Source organism: Lissotriton vulgaris, chromosome 3_2 (assembly GCF_964263255.1).
Source record: "Lissotriton vulgaris chromosome 3_2, aLisVul1.2, whole genome shotgun sequence".
NCBI classification, from domain to species: Eukaryota; Metazoa; Chordata; class Amphibia; order Caudata; family Salamandridae; genus Lissotriton; species Lissotriton vulgaris.
The window spans coordinates 147296664-147316732 of record NC_141690.1 but is presented as its reverse complement, the minus strand read 5'-3'; the positions used below and the strand labels follow the sequence as shown (position 1 = coordinate 147316732).

At 45.6% G+C, this 20069-nt stretch overlaps 1 protein-coding gene across 2 annotated transcripts in view; it reads left to right on the top strand.

Annotated features, from left to right (window-relative positions):
• Positions 1-20069, top strand: part of EVC2 (EvC ciliary complex subunit 2) — a 494903-nt gene that overhangs the window by 352958 nt on the left and 121876 nt on the right. For both annotated transcript variants that reach the window (XM_086964103.1, XM_086964102.1), the window contains exon 20: positions 8714-8910. In XM_086964103.1, the coding sequence (XP_086820229.1) occupies positions 8714-8910 (197 nt within the window). The remainder of the gene's footprint in view (positions 1-8713; positions 8911-20069) is intronic.

The following is a 20069-nucleotide window of genomic DNA, read 5'->3' as shown; positions in this document are numbered from 1 at the left end:
TACATGGAACCCCTCACCACCATTCTGAAGAAAGCCAACATCCCCTTCCACCTATATGTAGACAACACCGAGATCTACTTGGAAACCTTCTCCATTAATGACATTCTAAGACTCAACAGTACTCTCAGAGAAGTTCAACAATGGCTATCAACATACCACCTTAAACTCAATCAGCAAAAAAACGAAATCCTCCTTATCTCCAATAAGGAAGAAAACACGCAAATCGTAGAGTGGCTGAAAGCAATCGATGCTCTCGACGGGAAACTGGCAAGCTTAGTAAAATGACTAGGAATCACCCTTGACCACAAACTAACCATGACCAACCACATCAAGAACTCCGCAAAGAGTGCCTTCCTCAATCTGAAGCTTCTCAATAAAATCAAACCCCACATTCCACCCATGGACCTCAAACAAGCCACTAAATCACTGGTGTTATCTAGACTGGACTATGGGAACGCAGTCCTCTTCAGTACAGCTCTCTCCCACTTAGCGCCACTCAAAACAACTCTCAATGCTGCTTCCAGAATCGTCACTGGGGTAAAACAATATTACCACATATCTCCCGCACTCAGAGAACTAAAATGGCTCCCAGTGGAAATGAGTGCTAGCTTCAGAACTGCCTGCCTCACGCACAAAGCCCTGCACACAGGGAAACCAGAATACCTGGCCTCTAAACTTAAGAAAGCCAACCAGTCTAGAAACCTCAGGAGTTTCAACTCCCTCTTACTCATCCCTTGAAAATACAGAAACAAAAAACTGCAGCTCGCTCCTTCTCAGGAAACGCACCCAAAATCTGGAACTCCATCCCTGTTGATATCAGAACTACCCCCTCCTTTGTAAAATTCAAAAGACTCCTAAAAGACCTCTACCTCAACCGTGCCTTCCTGAACTGAATTCCGGAACCCACAAGCCTCCAATCTGCAGTCACCTGGCAATGCTCCTCCCTCCCTACCTCATCCCCTCTCCCTAATCCCCTCCTTGTTCACCGACGCTCGGAGGAAGATTCTGTCTAAAACTTTTTTCATGCATCGAGACTACCTCTCTACCTCAATGGCGCACCTCGGACGCACAACACAATGCAACTTTTGAACACTTATGAACACTTATGTTTACTTTTATCTCCTTTATTTTATTTCTCTCATTTCTGCTTTAAAGCGCTTTGATACCTTAGGATCTGGCCAGCGCTATATAAAAACTCTAAAATAAAACAAATTTAAAAAAATAATAAAAATGATACCCATCTTTATTAGGGGCATGAGAAATAATTCTCATACATTACAGGTACCTGGTTTATGTAGCGCTGCATTTTGTGAAATAGATGCCCCCATACAAGTTATATATCCTTTGAATTCTTGTGTTTGGCAGCACATCCGACATTCTCAGAACATGTTTCAACCCAGCCAGACAAGACATGCCTCCTCCCCCCTCGCCCCCCCCTTGAAAATACAGCAGCAAGTTCCTAGTCACTGTCAACTGGGAATGTAATAGTAAAATGAATCTGTCTTTCAAAAGCTCTGACGATTGATTCACAAGTATTGGCTATTATCGAGTATGTTTGCAAGAAGAGTCTTTTTCTTTCTAATAGTACCAAAAACATACAAATACATCATTATTTTTATTATTGTTATCAAGGAATTTGTGAAGGCAATGCTCACCCATTTCAGTCTTGTGGCATCATATTGACATTCTTGAGTAATCCCACTTTTCAGATGTCAGGATCAAAGTTATAAGATTAACTATAAGATTTTTGGTTTGAATCTTGTTCTTTATTGCCATTTCTCCTTAGGTGACTTTTGCAAAGTTCTCAGCCGGCAAGGCCTTACTTTTTGTGGTTTATTATATTCTCAGAACTTCTTCATGGTAAAATCTATGGGTTAAAGTACTCTCTCCTGTACTTTGTAGAGATATTGTAAGTCACCAAAGAGATCAATGACCAAATAGAGGAATGAGGCCAAAAGCGGAGTTCCTTCATAAGGTTATGGAACTCCGAGGTAACTTGCAATAACCTTATCATGAACTGCAGGGCATACTTTTTTCATTATATTACAGGGTCACGCCATCATCTTTTCTACAATCTTAAATACATGGTACTCATGCTGTTTCATATGAAAAAGAGATCATCGTTGGAAATATGAAGAACAAAAAACGATTCTCTGTGCAAAACTGACCACATTCAAAAAGCTATAAATGTATTGCCAAAAGATATAATCAATTTATTACATAGTTATTATTAATTAGTTTTTAAAAAAAATCAAAATGCAAAGTAGCTCAGCATATGTAGAAACCTGCAGAAATATTCTATAATTACCTAAGGAGTGCAAACAATAAATGTGTTGCATTAAATATCTCCTTTCTGCTAGTCGCTGAACAATTAGAGAAACAGAGCAAAACAAAGAAAAAGCAACAATTTGCTTTTATTCTTTAAACAATTGCTTTAATTATGCTCCATACATAGACCTGCCTTTCCCCTCCACTTCTGGCTCCAACAGCAAGCTTTTTGACATCAGAACTTAACTGTAATAAGTTATTACAGTAGAGTAGCTATGTAATTTCCTTATAATAGGCATCTGGGTGCATCACAAGTTGCCTATTATAAAGAAATCACAGACAGGGTTTTATACGAGAATTACATAATCCCATGTTTTATGAGAACATATTACTCGGTTACTTGTTACATGAATCTAGATAGATATTTTGCCTCATGCACTCTTCCTACTGGATTGCATTCTGTTAGTTCAGTAGGTTATATATGCGGCCATTGAAATATATTTACGTCAGTGTGATGATCAGTTATCACTGTCAGTGTCTGCCCATCATTTGTTCCTATTACTTAGCGGTTTAAGGTGATGTCTTACTAATTCTGCTGATTAGGGATAAGGCTATCATGAATTGACATCTTATTCTGTCTGATTTAACTCTGTGCTGCTCAGCATAGACAGCACATGTCTGAGGAGTGCATTCCGCTGAGCTTTTAAAGGTTATCCTAAGTTTTTTTCTCGCTTCCTGTCCTTTGTGAACCATCTTATCACACTGTCATGTTGATGTGACAGTTTGGTACATTGAAAGCAGACAGACCTGTCAAAGGCAACTGATTCCTATTTCTTTTCCAGCTTCCCTTACAGTGTATTTCCATATCAGCAGGCTAACAGACACAGCCTATTGTGTGGATTTGAGGAAAAGGTTCACACAAACTTTGGTGCACTAATAAATGTATTTGTATCTTAGAAAGCATATATTTTCAAGAACAGGCCTTGTTTAGGCTTCATTACTGCTTGTATCTAACAGCAATTGTCCCAGTACGATTCTAATGTGCTGCTTTGTCCTGGAGAGCATGCAGTCATATAGTTATTGGTGCCACTGGTGTTTACTTTCCAGTTGAGCTTTAATAGATTGTTAGGAAAGAGTATGACCCTATCAGCATGTTTAAATTCATATTTTAAATTGAATGCCCATGAATGAGTTATTAATTAGGAAGGGGTCCTGGTACTTTCCTAAATAAAACATATACCAGTTATGTCACAGCACAGGTCTAGGAGAATATCTGTTCTACCTTTGGTTGCAATGGAAAAAGCAATGTGTGAGGTACAAGCAGTTCCAAACATAATTCGAGTTAAAAAATCAACCCTGTACAATAGCTAAAGTACTTTAAAATGCATTTTAAAAGACAAACAAACAAATAGGTGCCTATTCACAAACTGCATTTTGTAGTGCATGAAGTAGACCTATAGTAGTAATGCTGACATAATACAAAATGCTATTCAGAAACCGACGGCCAGAATCAGCATCTATTCCTCTGCTCTCTTTTATGTACAGAAATCTGTAACAGTCGCAGATATTTCTGAACTCTTAAGCACAGGTTTTCAGTATAGCATGTGGGAGGGACAATGAGTGGCTGGAAAATGGGGAATACTTACTACAAAATGAGTGAGGTGTAGCAAAATGTATGGAGAGGTTTAGGGAGGGAAAACACCCAACCTGCAAGTGGTAGGCCCATTACTATTCATCAACTACATTTTTAAAGTGACCACACACCCAGCAGTGATAAAATAGTAGCCCAGCCTTGGAGTAAGTTAATGTATGGCCGCTTGCACATACTGCAATTCTCTCTACTAGATTATGCCCTATTGGAAAAAATGTTACCATAAACAATTATTTAAACATTAAAAGTGTGTGTACCTTATTATCGATTGATCTAGATTTATTTATTTTGCAAAATTATATATGATAAACTTTATTCATTTCTCCAATGCTTTCCAAAGGAAGATATGTGTTAGTGATGGAGCTCCCTGTACGCATGTAAAAGGTTACTAGTAGTAAAGGTCACTAGTAGTGTGTAAGGTTAGTAGTAGTTACTAGTAGGTTACTAGTAGTAACTTTACACTAATAAATCCTCATGTAGGAGGTCCCTTGTGAAAGGAGACATGCAAGTCTGTACTGGGGTATAAATCGACACTTGGAAATGGTGAATAGCAGAAAAGTGTAGCTTTACATTTAGGTGCTGTAGTAGATTTACACATGTAAATCTACACATATAAATCTACCTTTGTGATTCAGGCCCAAAATCTGATAAAGGGAACTGGAGATATGGATTTTTCAAGTTTTAAAGCAAAAGTGCCACCATTGTTATAGTGGTAATTGCAAGTCACATATGATGGCATGCATATCGTTTGAGTGATTTACCTCAAATTTTTGCCATATCTGCTTTGCTGGTTTTAGAACTCTTTGTACGTCAGTCGTGCTAACCAAGACTAAATGTGCTCCTCAAATAAACATGTTTAAATTGGCTTTTCCTCTTTGGCTCATTTATCTTGCCTATATGTTTCCAGTATATGGTGTAGAAAATGCACCCAGGGCCTGGAAGTTAAATGCCAGCTATGGACTGCAGCACCTATTGTACCATCCACAGAGTGTGCCTAGAAAACAGGACTTTAAACCTACTCTTGTATTCTGACTGCTAAAACGTAAAACCTGCATTGCGACATTTCAAAATAACTCTCTTTGACTGGCAAAGACCTCCGTTTTTAAGTAATAATATGTGACCCGCATGTGTGCTGTGTAGCCCACATAATATTTAAAAGAGCGACATGTAGGAAATTAATGTCACCATGGCCCTGCAGTGACAAGGCTCCTGAAAAATTGTTCACTTTTGCAGACTATACAGAAAATTGGAGTGCAAATTAAAATATTAATATTGCTACCTCTGGCTTGAGGCCAGGTAGAAGTAAAAATAACCTACTATTTGTAATAGTTATTAAAAATCCAATTCAATAGTGAAATCATGTTCACTGTTCCTGAAGGTCGTGGAAGCAGATTTGCATTAGTTCTCCAACAGCTGTCTAGCCTGTGCTTAGGCTAACCTTTCCTTCCGACCTAAGGGTTACTGATTGACCTAAAGGGTAAGATCCTTGATCCAGTACGTATTATGAGTTGTAAGTCCTAAAACAAGTCTTTTCATAGTTTTTTTCATGTTTGTTCACCTGCATGGCCTGTTTGTTTGTTTGTGCACTTTTCAAGTTGCAGCGACTTGTCAGCGCCAATAATAGCATGATCATGTCTACCATTAGGAGACTCGAGATAAGTGTGCAAAACTTGAGGAGCAACTTACCATGTATTATTAAAACAGATCTGCCTAATGGCTTCTATATTCTTTGCTTTATCTTGGTTGGACTATCTTTTTATAAAGATATTTTCCTATAGGGGAGTAGCTGGCACTACACCTCACATCCTAGGTGGGGATAGGGATCTTTTCTAAATCACAGAGGATCCTGCTAGATCATTAGGCATGAAACATATCAACCTGATTAAACCCATTCAATTAATCTATCTTAGCCCATTGAGCCCTTATGATAACCTCCCTTCATTAGTTTTAACCTTGCCAAGCCTCCCTTCCTTAGTTTTACCCTGCCAAGGGAACCACCTGTGGCGGCTAGCAGATAACGGGGGTGGTGGGGGCAGGGAAGGATGGCGGGGGACAAAAAATCCAAAATAAACACTTACCTCCTCACAGCTGCCATCTCTCCTCCATTGTTGCTTCTCTTCCTGGTGAGTCACAGAAGCAGGAGGCCCACGGGCTAACCTAAGCCGATCACAATTCTGCGATTAGTCTGAGCACCATGGTTTGATGCTCAAATGGGGACAGGGAGTCTGTACATGTTCTCCACCCAGGCTGTGTATTATAGCCTGGTGGAGAACATGCGATGTGCACATGATTTACTTGGCCTGCCCAAGTTGGCCGGCCAAACTGCCATACGCACTTATTGTGCACAAACTACTCCTCCTAGGCTCCGATGCTAGCCCCACACTGCCCATACCCAGCTCCATAGCTACGAAAAATAAAATGATAATAAAGATGTTATTATCAATTTATTATTAATTTTTCCTGCTCCGAGAACAGTGAGGCAACACTTAGTGGAGGTGCCGACCCTTGCAACCAGCGGAGAAAATGAATTATATCCTCTGAAGCGTGTTTCAGTAATCGTGTAACAGCGCTGCAGTCAAAGTCAGCTGTTATGTTAGCTAGCTGACGTAGGAAGTCTCGCACCAGCTCTTGGGTTAAGATTTGTTAACAGCGAGGAAACTTCCTGGAAGCTGACGTAAGGTCGGGAGCGTTAGCACATGCGCACAGTCATGCGCTTCTGCTCGAGACACAAACGTTGTTGCAGTGTATTCGTACTTGTGCAAGGCTTGGCACCAGAGCTCGCGAGGAGACACAACCCTTGAGTTTGAGGGTCACAGTCACCAAAATTAAAATTACAAAAACGTTGTCTCTACTCACGGACCCAGCAGTGAAACCAGAGGAGCGATGGTGAGTCTCCGGAGTAGTAGGGCACAAACGAGGAGCACAAACAAGCAAAGGGGAGTCACTGCAGCAGAAATGGCACGAGTGTGGCGATTTCTCCCCTGCACCCCGCTCGTATCTTGAAGTTGATCGAGCAGATCACCAAACCGGACTCAAAGTAAGATGAACAGGATGTGTTGAGGTCTTCCAGTGTAGAGTAGAAATCCAGCACACGTAGTGTTCAAATCTTCTTCCAAGCGCCGCCAAATGTAAAGAAGCGCAGCCTTACAATAGTAATAAATCCGGTGGCAGGTTAATTAAGTACAAAGGAATACATAAGACCTCATTCAGCATCAAAGTCCTGCAGCTGTTCACTGAACTGCTGCTTACAATCAATTCATAAGATGCTGGTTCCACATTCTAAACAGTGTAGCCTAGTAACATGACCCATACCCAGCTCCCCTGCAACATCACACTGCCATGGGAAGATTTGTGTATTTCACAGGAGCTGGGTGAACAGATTTTGAGCCTAAAACAGAGAAATTGACAGAGTACAAACATACCTATACAACTCTATCATTTAAATATTGCAATGAAAGTGACCAGTGCGCACATTTATTGCAGCTTAAACAGAAAGGTTGCTGGAGTGCTGAAAACCGGCGCCGCCATTGATCTGATTTATGGATCGGTGCACTGTTTGTGCCAGGTGCATTGCGCTAGTGTGCACCCTTAATTTGGTGCACCCAATGCAGACTGGTGCAGTGACCCAAAACACTAAACTCTGACAGTTTGTATCTGTACAGAGGAGATTCTGTTAGTGAAAGAGACAGTCAGGGTTTGAAGCCATACATCAGTCTTTCCATGAAGGCACAAATGCCTCCGTTTGAAGAAGGAGAAGCCATCTCCCTACAGGTGAGTGCAGTTTGTTACAGCCCTCCTTGCCCCCGCCCCCCCGCGCAGGGTGATGATTGTTGGATCCTTTGGGCCCTTGTGAACCCCTTAAGGGGCCTTGTGAACCCCTTAAGGGTGCACCAACTCTATGCAGTGGGCTGCCTTGCCCCCACAGTGTCATTGTCCTGCACCAGCATAATCCTTGTTGTAGGAGGGGTTGCACAAGCATTTGTAGCCTCACCTATGATACTAAAGTGCCCCATGGACCCATGAAACAAATCCCTGTTGTGACCCCATGGCACGTCCTGTAATATGGCCCAAGGTGGCTATAAACCCGGTGCTATTCTGACACTTTATTTACATCATTTAGACAATTGGGTTAGGGCCCGCTGTAAGGGTATTTAATGGTCCCCGTGCGGACTAACTAAGCTGTTTGCTCTCTTACATCCACTCCCTACTGCCCTTTCAATAAGGGCAAAGGGAACATATGGGATGTTACAAAATTCGGACTACTTTGGAAAGGAACAGACACCAGGGAAATGAACAAACACACCTTAGTGTGAAACACTGTACATAACATTTCAGTATTGTAAAGTTGTAAAAGAAAATCCTATTTAAACTGAGTTCACCTAATGCCAATATTGCCATTTATCTTATCCAGCACTCCCAGAGTGGCTGCAGCCATCAGATGCCAGTTTTTGAAGGGTACAGCCGCCCACTGGTGCCTCCAACTATTTCTGCAGGCAGGAGTGGGCTGGGGCTTTGGGTATGGAATAAGCAGTAAGAGAGGTGAGAGAAAAAAAAATAGAGATGAGTGAAGAGAGCAGAAAGAAAGACTGGAAGAAAGGGGCAAAAGGAGAGAAGAATGTATGAATGAAAAGGAAAAAAGATGGGGTAGGGTGTGAACATTTGAGTCGGTGCTTCTTTTGGTTGCCTATCTGGAATGTTTACACTAAATATTATCAATTTTACACTTTCAAAACTGTTTATATTTTCATTCTTTCTAATATTTTTTAATCAAGTGTTTGCAATTCTTTCTTTTAGGAGCTGAGGATGGTTTCTTACTTAACAAAACGGGCCAAGGTACCAGTGGAAATGATATACAAGGTCCTGAACTTGCTGCTGCCTTCTAGTTCAGAGCAAGAAATACTTTCTGTTCTGAATTCAATCCTTCATAAATATTCAGATGGTAACCCAGAACCAGATGACAGCGGAGAAGAAACTGATGGCTGTAGGAAGCGGTAAATGCTTGATAATTTTAGCACCAAAATGCAATTGAAATGTATTTCTTTGGCGAATGATATATACAGTAGAGAGATACGAGCAAATGTGAATACGCATACTAATGTAATGTAAAGAAATGAATTCGTTTCGTACTGATTATCTAATGCCTTTCCATTAGGAAGGGAAAAATTAATTTCTTGGTGGCTCTGAAATGGCTGACTTGTGAGTAATTGTCATTCCGTGGATCAGCATGGGATCATAGTGTGTGTTCGCACTATTGTCCTCTGGATCTGACTGGACTGGCTGTTGTGGGGCAGAGTATTAAGGTGAGCTGTTGCTGTGCTCCCACACAACCTGCCGAGAAGGGTCCAGTATGGCAGACACAGTTATCTCGAAGGGTAACCTCGGCTTAGCGTTGGTAGCTTTGCCTCACACGATATGCGGGATGTTTTGTGTAATGCACCAGCCAAACTAACAATTAGTAAAAGAAATAAAGAACTTAAAGGCCCAAACAAAGTTCCAAAATGATTGTTACAGAAATGAATCGCAAATATTCGCACAGCCAAACACCAAAGATCTCATGTATGACATATGGATGTAGAGTTATTGGCTTTGCCAATGCTTCCTTTATTTTTCTATCATTTATGGCAAAAACAATGGAAAAAGCCAACTGTGAGTTGGTACACGTGTCCACACAGACAGTCGCCATTGTCCTTTGGTTTTTGTTATACTTCATCGTAAATCCATCCCATAGGGCCGATGTGTGCACATGCATTCACAATCATGGTGGCCAACTAAAAGTGGGTTTTGTGGAAAAGCATAAACAAATGAAATGTGTATGCTGTGGAAAAAAAAAACAGCTTAGAGTGTTGCTTCACAAAACTTTCCAGAAGGCAATCTATTATGCATAACATATAAGGCCACCAGTAATATCAGTGATGATATGTTTTGTTGTCCCATGTGCATTATAACATATGATTTGCTATCCAAACTCTAAAAATGATAATATTCTGCTGTTATGGACATCTGTGCAACAATAACCTCCAAGGCACTGCTCCTGACATAACTATTTAGAACACTGGTACGTCATGCAATGCAACGGGGACATAGCTAGTGACATTTGTCCACTCCATATAGCTCACGTGGTGCTTTGCATCTCATCTATCCCCTTGCATACTAAATAGCTGGACACAGAGCATTTGGGGAGGCATGGTCTTGCCCACTCTACATAGATATGCATAGCACACTACTCTAAAGGACACTCAGTAAGGCCATGGTTTCTGTGTTATTTGTACATGGCATGCCCATGCATACTACAAACAGTGACTTGAAGTTCACTCTCATGCGGCACACAGAGTTCATGACAATCAGCTGTGCCGCATGTGCTTGCTAAAGACTGCGGTATATTGGTTACATAAGTCATGACCTACATAATTAATGATGTCTTGTTGATGTTACATGTCATGCTTTTAGTGATACCATCATGATGCCATTTGTGAGAACCACTGAAGTTATTTAGTTGTTGTGAGCTTCTCAACACTAACTTAGGGGTCGATTATGATTGTGGTGATTCCGCATCCTCCGGGCTGGAGGATGCGGAATCACTGCTGCGAACCTTCAAAACACCCACTGCCAGATTATGATGGCGGTGGGATCAGCGGCAGATGGCAGGTCCGTCCGCCGCTGATCCACGGGGTGTTGGCCGCAATGTCTGCAAGACACCGCCAGCCAAATTACGATGGGTTTGAAAACGTGCTTTTCCGCGGCGGATTTATCGCAGTGCTAAAGCATGTGGAATATAGCTTCTGGGGGGCCCTTGCGGGCCCCCAGGGTGTCAGGGGTGGGGGGTGCACATGGGGGGTACCATTTATATGCACAAAGTGGCAGGCACCGCGCGGTGCCTGCAGCTTTGTGCATGTAAATGCAAATCATGCATTTTTAACCTTGCGGCGGGTGCTGCTTCAAGCAGCACCCGCCGCAAGGTTAAAGATACGGGATTTGACTGCCAGGGTGGCAGTCACATCCTAATTGGGATGGAGGGACCGCCGCTGCCCCTGCGGACGGTCCCTCCACCTCGGGGTGGCGGACGTACGCAGGTCCGTCTGCCATCCTAATAGGCGCCGTAATGTGGTGCCATAATAAAGTACTCCGAATAAAGTGTGACATAAAGTTTGTGTCCTAAACTTTGTTTACAAAAATATATCCCCTTAGGGGTAATCTACCTGAAATGAGATGACATTTTTGTAAATGATATCCTGATATTCCAGAGTCTAGCTCTATATCAATGCACAGTCAACACTATTGGTGATATATCACATTATAATAACATTTATTTATTTATTTATTATAAGTTTTGTATAGCGCTAGCTGGACCCGAGGGTATCAGAGCGCTTCACACCAGGTACAACAATGTGCCTTATCGGCGATGGAAGATTGATAACTGGACAACTCCAGGGTATTGCAAATAACAAAATCATACAGATCATGGTGATTACACGGGTGAGGGGTAGTATGAGCATCCCCTTACAGTTCAGGTGGCTTCCAGGAAGAGGGCTTTGAGTAAAGTCTTGAATTTTGGGAAGTGGAGGTCATTCTGATGTGGGGAGGGATGGTGTTCCAAATCCTGGGTGCATTGCCTGCAAAGCATTTACTTAAAGTTTTGCGTTTCCGTGATTTCAACGGAATGAGAAGAAGCGTGTTGGAGCTACTGAGGGTCCTGGACTGGCCAGCCCTTTTGAGTTTCGCAGCCAGGTATTTTGGTTTGCCTGTGTGGAGGGCTTTGTGTGTAAGGCATGCTGTTCCAAAGTTGGCTCGTTGTTCAATAGGGAGCCATTTCAGATCCTTGAGCGCGGGGGAAATGTGGTCGAATTTCTTGGTTCCTGTGACCATTCTAGCCGCGGCATTGAGGGTGGTTTTCGCGGGGCCTAGGTGTGATTAGGCTGAGCCGGTCAGGGCTGCGATTCCTTAGTCAATTCTGGCGAGCACAGTGCTTGAGTGGCCTGTTGAAGGTCCTTGGGAGGCAGGAATGGTTTTATTTTGTAGAGAAGATTGAGGAAAGCGCTTTTGGCGGAGTTTGTGATGTGTTTTTTCATTTTTAGTTTGGGGTCTAAGGTGATACCTAGGGATTTGACCGAGTCTTTTGGTTTGAGGGTGCCATTGAGGGTGTCAATGGCTTTGAGCCATTCTTCAATATGGGGGTTTTCGTCTCTGTTGGAGATGAGTAGAACTTCCGTTTTTTCTTGATTAAGCTTTAAGTGGTTTTGTGAGAGCCATTCTTGAACGTCTTTGAGCGCGTCGTTGAGTTTGAGAATGTCGCCCATACAGGTGGTTTCCATATAGAGCTGTGTGTCATCAGCATAGAGGTGGAAGGGGATGTTGGAATTTCTAAGTATTGTGGTAAGGGGTTCCATGTTGATATTGAAGAGTTGGGGGGAGAGTACTGACCCTTGTGGGACTCCTCTACTGACGGGTAGGGGGTCGGATTCAAAGTTTTTTATTTTTACTCTTTGCGAGCGATTGTGTAGAAAGGAGGAGAACCAGTTCAGTTGTACCGTCAATACCAAGCCTGCTCTTTCTTGAAGGGCTTTTAGGAGCAGCGTGTGATCGACAGTATCAAATGCGGCCGAAAGGTCAAGGAGAAAGAGACGGCAGCATTGATCAGAGTCAAGTGATTTTTGTAGATCGTCTATGACGTTTAGGATGGCAGTTTCAGTGCTGCATCCTTTGCTGAAACCCGATTGGTGGGGGTCAAGGAGCTTGATTTTCTCTAAGTGTTGGGTTAGCTGTGGGAGAACACATTTTTCTAGTGTTTTGGATAACCGAGGAAGGTTTGACACAGGTCTAAAGTTGTTCATATCTTCTGTGTCCAACCCTGGTTTTTTTAGTGGCGGCGTGACTTGGCCGACCATGAGGCAGTCTGGGATAATTCCCGAGCTCAGCGAGCTGTTGATGATTTTGCACCAAATTGGGGCTAGGGTGTGTTTCAGGACTTTGGCCAGGTTTATAGGAAGCTGATCCAGGGAGCGGGATGACGGTTTGGCGTTGGAGATCAGGGTGACGATCTCTGTTTCCTGAATCGGCGTGAAGACGGACCATTGAGTGGGTGGGATCAATAATGTGCTGTCAGTCAGTACTGGGGTATTGGTCTCCCTGGGACCAGAAGGGTTTGTGCTGAGAGAGGGGTCAATCTTGATGATTTTTTCGTAAAAAAAGTTGGCGAAGTTGTCGCATTGTTTTTTGGAGGACACTGAAACGGATTTGATAGGTTCTGATGTTTGATTTTTGATGATGTTGAAGAGCTCTTTGGGGCGTTTTTTTGCATTTTCTAGAGCGGAGCAGAAGAAGGAAGATTTTTTGTCCTTGATGAGTTTGTTGTAGTTTTTGCGTGCCGTCTTGAGTTGTTCGCGGTGAAGGGAGGATGGATTGGACCTCCAGATTCTTTCAAGGGATCTGAGAAGTCTTCTTTCGTCATTGATGTCCGTGGTGAACCACGATCTCGATGGAATGTTTCTGTTTTTTTTTTAGTTTCAAGGGCGCCAGGCGGTCAAGGGTGGTCGTCATGTTGGAGTGGTGGAGAGAGGTGAGGTCAGTGGTTGAGAGGTGCTCCGTTGAGTTCGGGAGGAGAGTGCTTAGTTCATCTTCTAGGATGGTCTGTGGGGAGGGAGTGGACAGTGGGAGGGGTTAACTCTGGTGGCAGTGTGACGGTGGGCAGGTTTTGGGGCTGTTGTGGGAGGAGAAGGGGTGGGGCTCTATTGTAATGTGTTGAGTCTGAGTGGAGGGAGGGTAGAGTAGGGCAGCGGTTGGCAAATTCATGGTGGTGGACGGTTGGTGCAGGTTGGCATTCGTAGGCGGGTGGGCGGCATGGCGGGGGTGCTCGAACTGGGTCCTGTGGCTTGTTAGGGGTTGGAGTTTAGCTAGATAAGCGTTCTGAGCTTGAGGCAGGGTGAGAGCAGAGGTCTTCTTTAACATGAGGAAATGGGAGTCAAAGAACTCGAGGTTCTCATTTTTAGCCTGAATCAGGATGGTGCCATTATCGAAAATGGTTGTGGAAATGGAGCCGGTCAGGGACTGGTGTGTTTGCAGGGAGATGGTAAGTTTGCAACTGAGTGCTGTGATGGTGGTTTTGGCGACTAGGAGGAGGGCATTAACCCCTTAAGTGCTGCGCACGTTCACCGGCCGACAGCACCACTACCTCCGTAGTGCTGCCGTCGGCCGTTGAACGTTCAAACTGCACCTGCGCAATGGAACGTCCAGCACTGGAGCTGGACGTTCCATAGCAGTTAAGCGGTTAAGGCTGTTGATCCAATGGTCCGGTCTGACCGTGTAAAAGATGAAGCCCATTTTTAGCTGACCTCTAGATGAGCAGTGGTACGTGTCTACGATAAAAGTGTTTCTGGGAATTGTCTGATGAGTTTCAGTTTTAGGAGTTTTTTTGCTTTGGTCGAAAGTCTGTGGGGGTAGGAAATGGCGAAAGCGTTTTGCCCGTGGGGAGTTCGGTAATTTGTGGTTAGGCAGGTGTAATCGTTGGAGTGTATGGCTGGGGGCATCTTGGATCGGTTGAGGAAAGAAGAGGGACTATCAAATGTGCGGGGGTCGCAGTTTGCAATACAGGGGGTAGAAGATATAGGCAAGGGGGCCGGGCGGAGGTGCTGTGTTCTCTAAGTAGTGAAAGGGCTGTTTGTTGTCTAGGAAACAGTAAGCCAGGGGCCAGCAAGACTGTGAGGATGAGATGCTGAGATGTCAGCAGGGGGGTCAAGCTGCCTTGGAGGAATGAAGAGGGTAAGGGGCTTTGTAGCGGGAGTGGTCATGCTACCGTCGGCTGTTTTGCTAATGATCAGCTTGGAGATCTGGGGCACTTCACTTTTTCCTGGTTTTTTTTTGATAAAGTTGGTAAATGCAGGGGGTGGTAGTCTAAACCTCTCCTGCTGCTATTTTCTCTTGAAGGTATGCAGGGGGTGGTGGTCTGCTCCATTCCTTCTGCTAAGGAGATCCTGAGAGAGGGCGTCTTTTGTTGTTACAGTTAGTCAAAGTTGGCGGCCATTTTAGGGTCAGGCGGCCCTAGACAGAGAATGGAGAGGGGTATTAACCTCCCCGGAGGCTTTCTTGGTCCTGTCACCTAGTTTAGAACCCTAAGGGGATCGTGTACAGGTCGGTGAGTTATTAGTAGAAATTGGTCGTTTATAGCCCTCTAGAGCGCCGAATTAGCCGGTACTGTTGATGGATGGCGGCCATCTTGAGGACAGGCGTCCCGGGTTTGTTGGAGCAAGACGGAGGTCAGGAGCAACTTTCGGCAAAAATATTGTGCAATCAGCGGAACACGATTTAACAGGAGCTGTCTCCTCATTTAGAGAGAATGTCTGTCTGTTGGTTGGATCGGGATACCGTCCTTCGTAGTTCCTTAACTTCCGCCGAGTTTCCAGGACCAGACGAGGGCTCCTCCCGCTTTAGGTAAGAGAAGGGTGGTAGCGCCTATCTTGTTCAAGGGCTACGTGTAGGGAGGGATGTGTGCTCCGGTGTGAGCTGCTAGTCTGCTTAGTCGATTCATCCTCACCCTGTTTGTGGGGACTCCTGTGGAAGTTTCCTCTCTGTGCGGATCACCACCCTTTGAGCCGAGCGGAGGGAAGGGCTCTGGGGGTTACTCCGGTTCGTCGGTTGCTCGTCGAATGCTCTCCTAACTTTTTCAGGGGTTGTGGGGAGGGAGGGAGGGGCGCTCTGTGTGGGTTCTGGAGGCTCCCCAGTCCCGACTCCGGGTCAGCTTCTTCCCGTTGTCACCGGTGCAGATCACTAGCGGAGCAAGTCTGAGGAGGGGTCCGGGGGGCGGTCGCTCTGGGTCGGGATTTACACTCTTGTGATCCCTCTTCCCCGGAGCTCATCCCATCAGCTCTCTCCTGTCGGCCATCATTGACAGAAGCAATTACATATTTAATTTTAATACATTTGTACAGGTGATGTAGAGCTACTCCCACCCCCTTGCAAATACTCTATTGTGGAGAATGTCTCTTTCAGTGAATATATATAATATATATATTACCTACTGGCAGTCGCCAGTAGGTAGTTATAGGTAGGACCTATTTTCCTTAGGAAATCCGCAACATTCTATTTGGAATAACTTTGGAGCTGGTTGATGAATCTTTGCTAAATTTTCAAAACTAATGGCCACCTCTGTTCTGCTCCTTTCCTGAAAGTTTGGGGGTGATCCGTCAAGCGGGGGCCGGGAAAAAAGGGTCCCAAAACGTGTTTTTCCCATGCAATTTCCCATAGGACCTTTAGCCACAGCTACAGCCCGTACTGCTGAACGGAATTACGCCACATTTGGCAGAGATGTAGTCCTCAGTTCAGACTTGTGCCTTTTTTTTGTTAAATGGTGTCAATGTGTTCAGTAGTTCCTGAGAAAATTGCAGTTAAAAGCATATATATATCTATGGGCACGGTGGATCTGCAGACCTTGAGCGCACCGTGGCCGCACCATAAGCGCACCCTTACGATCACGCGCGGAATGTTAATTGGCTCCGCCCCTCCACTCCCCATTCATGATAGATGGACCTACGCGCAGCGTCCATGCGCAGCGGTCGCGCCGAAGGTGCGCAAAAGGTAAGCCCGTCCGCGCCTGGACCGCTCCCAGCGCCAGACCTCCTGGTCCCCGCAAACCCATCACCTTCCGCATCACATACGACGCCGCAACCCTCACAGCCCTTAACCCCGGCCGTCCACCAAACTGCCACCAAGCCGCCCCAGGACACACCCATGGACCCTTCACATGCCACTCCTGCAAGTTCGAATGCATCAAGACCCACACCAAATCCACAAACACCAAACAGAGATCCGATACTAACCACCTAAAATGCATCCTTCTCAACACCCGCTTGGTTCACAAACACGCCATCGACCTTTGGAATCTACTCGACACCATTTCTCTGGACATCGCCTTCCTAACAGAAACCTGGATGAATGCCTCATCAGCTCCAGACATCACCATAGCCATCCCGGAAGGCTACAAGATCATCCGAAAGGACCGCACCAACCAAACAGGAGGAGGCATCGCCATCGTCCATAAGAACTCCATCCGCGTCTCAACCAGCTCAGACGACAACCTCGCTATCGCCGAACACCTTCACTTCCAGATACACACCGACCCCAAGACCACACTCAGAGGCACCCTCCTCTACAGGCCACCAGGACCCCGTACACAATTCAGTGAAGACATCACTGACTTCATCACCCCACACGCCCTCCCCTCCGAGGAATACATTCTACTGGGAGACCTCAATTTCCACCTGGAAAAGAGCAACGACAGTAACACCAACACCCTTCTGGACAATCTCGCCAATCTCGGACTCAAACAACTTGTAAACACCCCCACCCACTACGCAGGACACACACTCGACCCCATCTTCACCTCCAGCAAGCACATCTCCTTCAATCACACCACAGCTCTCCATTGGACGGACCACAGTTGCATCCACTTCAACTACAAAAAGGCCACGATCCACAACCACCCTCAACCAACTCTGCGAAGAAACTGGAACAAAATCACCATCGACCAGATCTCCACATCGCTTTTTCAAAACCCTCCTGCCAATTCATCGAACCCTAACCAAGCAGCCATCAACCTCACACAATGGTTAACCCACAGCGCCGACAAACTAGCACCCTTGAAAAAACATCAAATCAAGCTAGGCAGCAAAAACACCCCCTGGTTCAACGATGACCTTAAGAAATCCAAGAAGCTCTGTCGTTCCCTTGAGAAAGCCTGGAAAAAAGACCCAAACACTTCCACCCAAGCCGCCTTCAAAAATGCCACCCACAAACACCACCAACTAATCCGGACAACCAAGAAATCAGCACTCAAAGACCGACTAGACAACAACGTCCACAACAGCAAGGAACTATTCAACATCGTCAAAGAATTCACCAACCCCACCGCCAGCTCCAACGACATCACCCCCTCACAAGTCCTCTGCGACTCCCTCGCCTCATTCTTCCATGACAAAATCGCCGACATTCATAACAGCTTTAACAACCAACCCGCAGACCAGTCCACCCCACTCACCTCCGAACCAAACCCCCCCCCGAATTACCTTTACGACTGGGACCCAATCACCACTGAAGACACCATTCGCCTGATGAACTCCATCCACTCAGGATCCCCAACAGACCCATGCCCCCACCATATCTTCAACAAAGCAAACTCCATTATCGCACCCCATCTTCGAGACGTCATCAACTGCTCCCTCAACTCCGCCACATTCCCAGAAAGCTGGAAACACGCCGAACTCAGCGCCCTTCTGAAAAAACCCACAGCAGACCCCACCGAACTCAAAAACTACCGCCCCATCTCGCTCCTCCCATTCCCTGCCAAAGTCATAGAGAAAGCCGTCAACAATCAGCTCGCCGCCTTCCTCGAAACCAACAAATCCCTCGACTCCTCACAGTCCGGCTTCCGAGCCAAACACAGCACCGAAACCGCCCTCATCGCAGCAACAGACGACATTCGAACACTACTGGACAACGGAGACACAGTCGCCCTCATCCTCCTTGACCTCTCTGCAGCCTTCGAAACAGTTTGTCATAGCACCCTTATTCAACGCCTCAACAACATCGGAATTCAAGGAAAAGCATTGGACTGGATCATCTCGTTCCTCGCTGGAAGAACTCAGAGTCCGCCTCCCACCTTTTAAATCGGAGGCCACCGAAGTCATCTGCGGCGTCCCACAAGGATCTTCTCTCAGCCCTACCCTCTTCAACGTATACATGAGCCCCCTCGCAACCATCGCACGTCAACACAACCTCAACATCATCTCCTACGCTGATGACACTCAACTGATCCTCTCACTCACCAAAGACCCAAACACCGCCAAAACCAACCTACACGAAGGGATGAAAGAAGTAGCCGAGTGGATGAAGCACAGCCGTCTTAAACTGAACTCGGACAAAACGGAAGTCCTCATCTTAGGTACATCCCCTTCCGGCTGGGACGACTCTTGGTGGCCAGCGGCCCTAGGAAAAGCACCCATACCGACGGACCACGCACGGAACCTGGGCGTAATCCTGGACTCCTCACTCTCGATGACCAGACAAGTCAACGCCGTTTCATCATCATGCTTCAACATCCTACGCATGCTCAAAAAAACATTTCGCTGGATCCCCACCGAAACCAGAAAAATGGTCACCCACGCACTGGTCACAAGCCAACTGGACTACAGAAACACCCTGTACACCGGTACCACCGCAAAACTTCAGAAAAAACTCCAACGCATCCAAAACGCTTCAGCCGGACTCATACTAGACATCCCACGCAAAGACCACATTTCCGGTCACCTGAAAGACCTTCACTGGCTCCCCGTCAACAAGAGGATAACGTTCCGTCTCCTCACCCACGCACACAAAGTCCTCTACGAACTTGGACCCGATTGCCTCAACACGCGCCTTTCCTTTTACACCCCACCCGCCAGCTGCGTTCGTCCAACCAAGCCCTCGCCGCTGTTCCGCGCATCCACAAAGCCACCATGGGGGGAAGATCCTTCTCCTACTTAGCCGCAAAAACCTGGAATTCCCTTCCCATCCACCTCCGCCTTACTTAAAACCACCTAGCCTTCAGAAAACAGCTTAAAACCTGGATATTCGATAAGTAAATCTCCCCCCCTTCCTCAAGCCCCTTGAGACCCTCTGGGTGTGTAGTGCGCTCTATAAGTGTTGACTTGACTTGACTTGACTTGGCTGTCAAGTGGTTGTCCACATTCGAAACCAGGAACTGTTGGCAGCCATTTTGTGCATCGGTAGAAGCAAGGCTGAAGAAGTTAGTGGAACAAGTGTGCAAAACATAGCAAGGGGGCAGGTTAGAAATACTTTGACTATCTAGACTTGCTTAGGGGGTCCTAGAAGGACCCCCAGGGTCCCCAAATTATAATTTTGTTGTTGAAAAAACGGCAAGTGCGCGTACGGTGCGCAGACTCTGCCATAAAAAAAATTGAGCTTTTTTTATAATTAGCCTTAGGGGTATAATTAGGGGTCCAAATACCGGGGGCAAAATTATTTAATCCCCTGGGGCTACAAAAAAAATGGTTGGGGAGCTCCAAGGGCCCCAAAGCCCTGGGGACCACCACTCTCCGGGGCTTTATGTATTGTGGGAGGTGGGCTGCGTGGCCCCACTCCTGGAGCCCTCAAGGGCCCTGGTGGA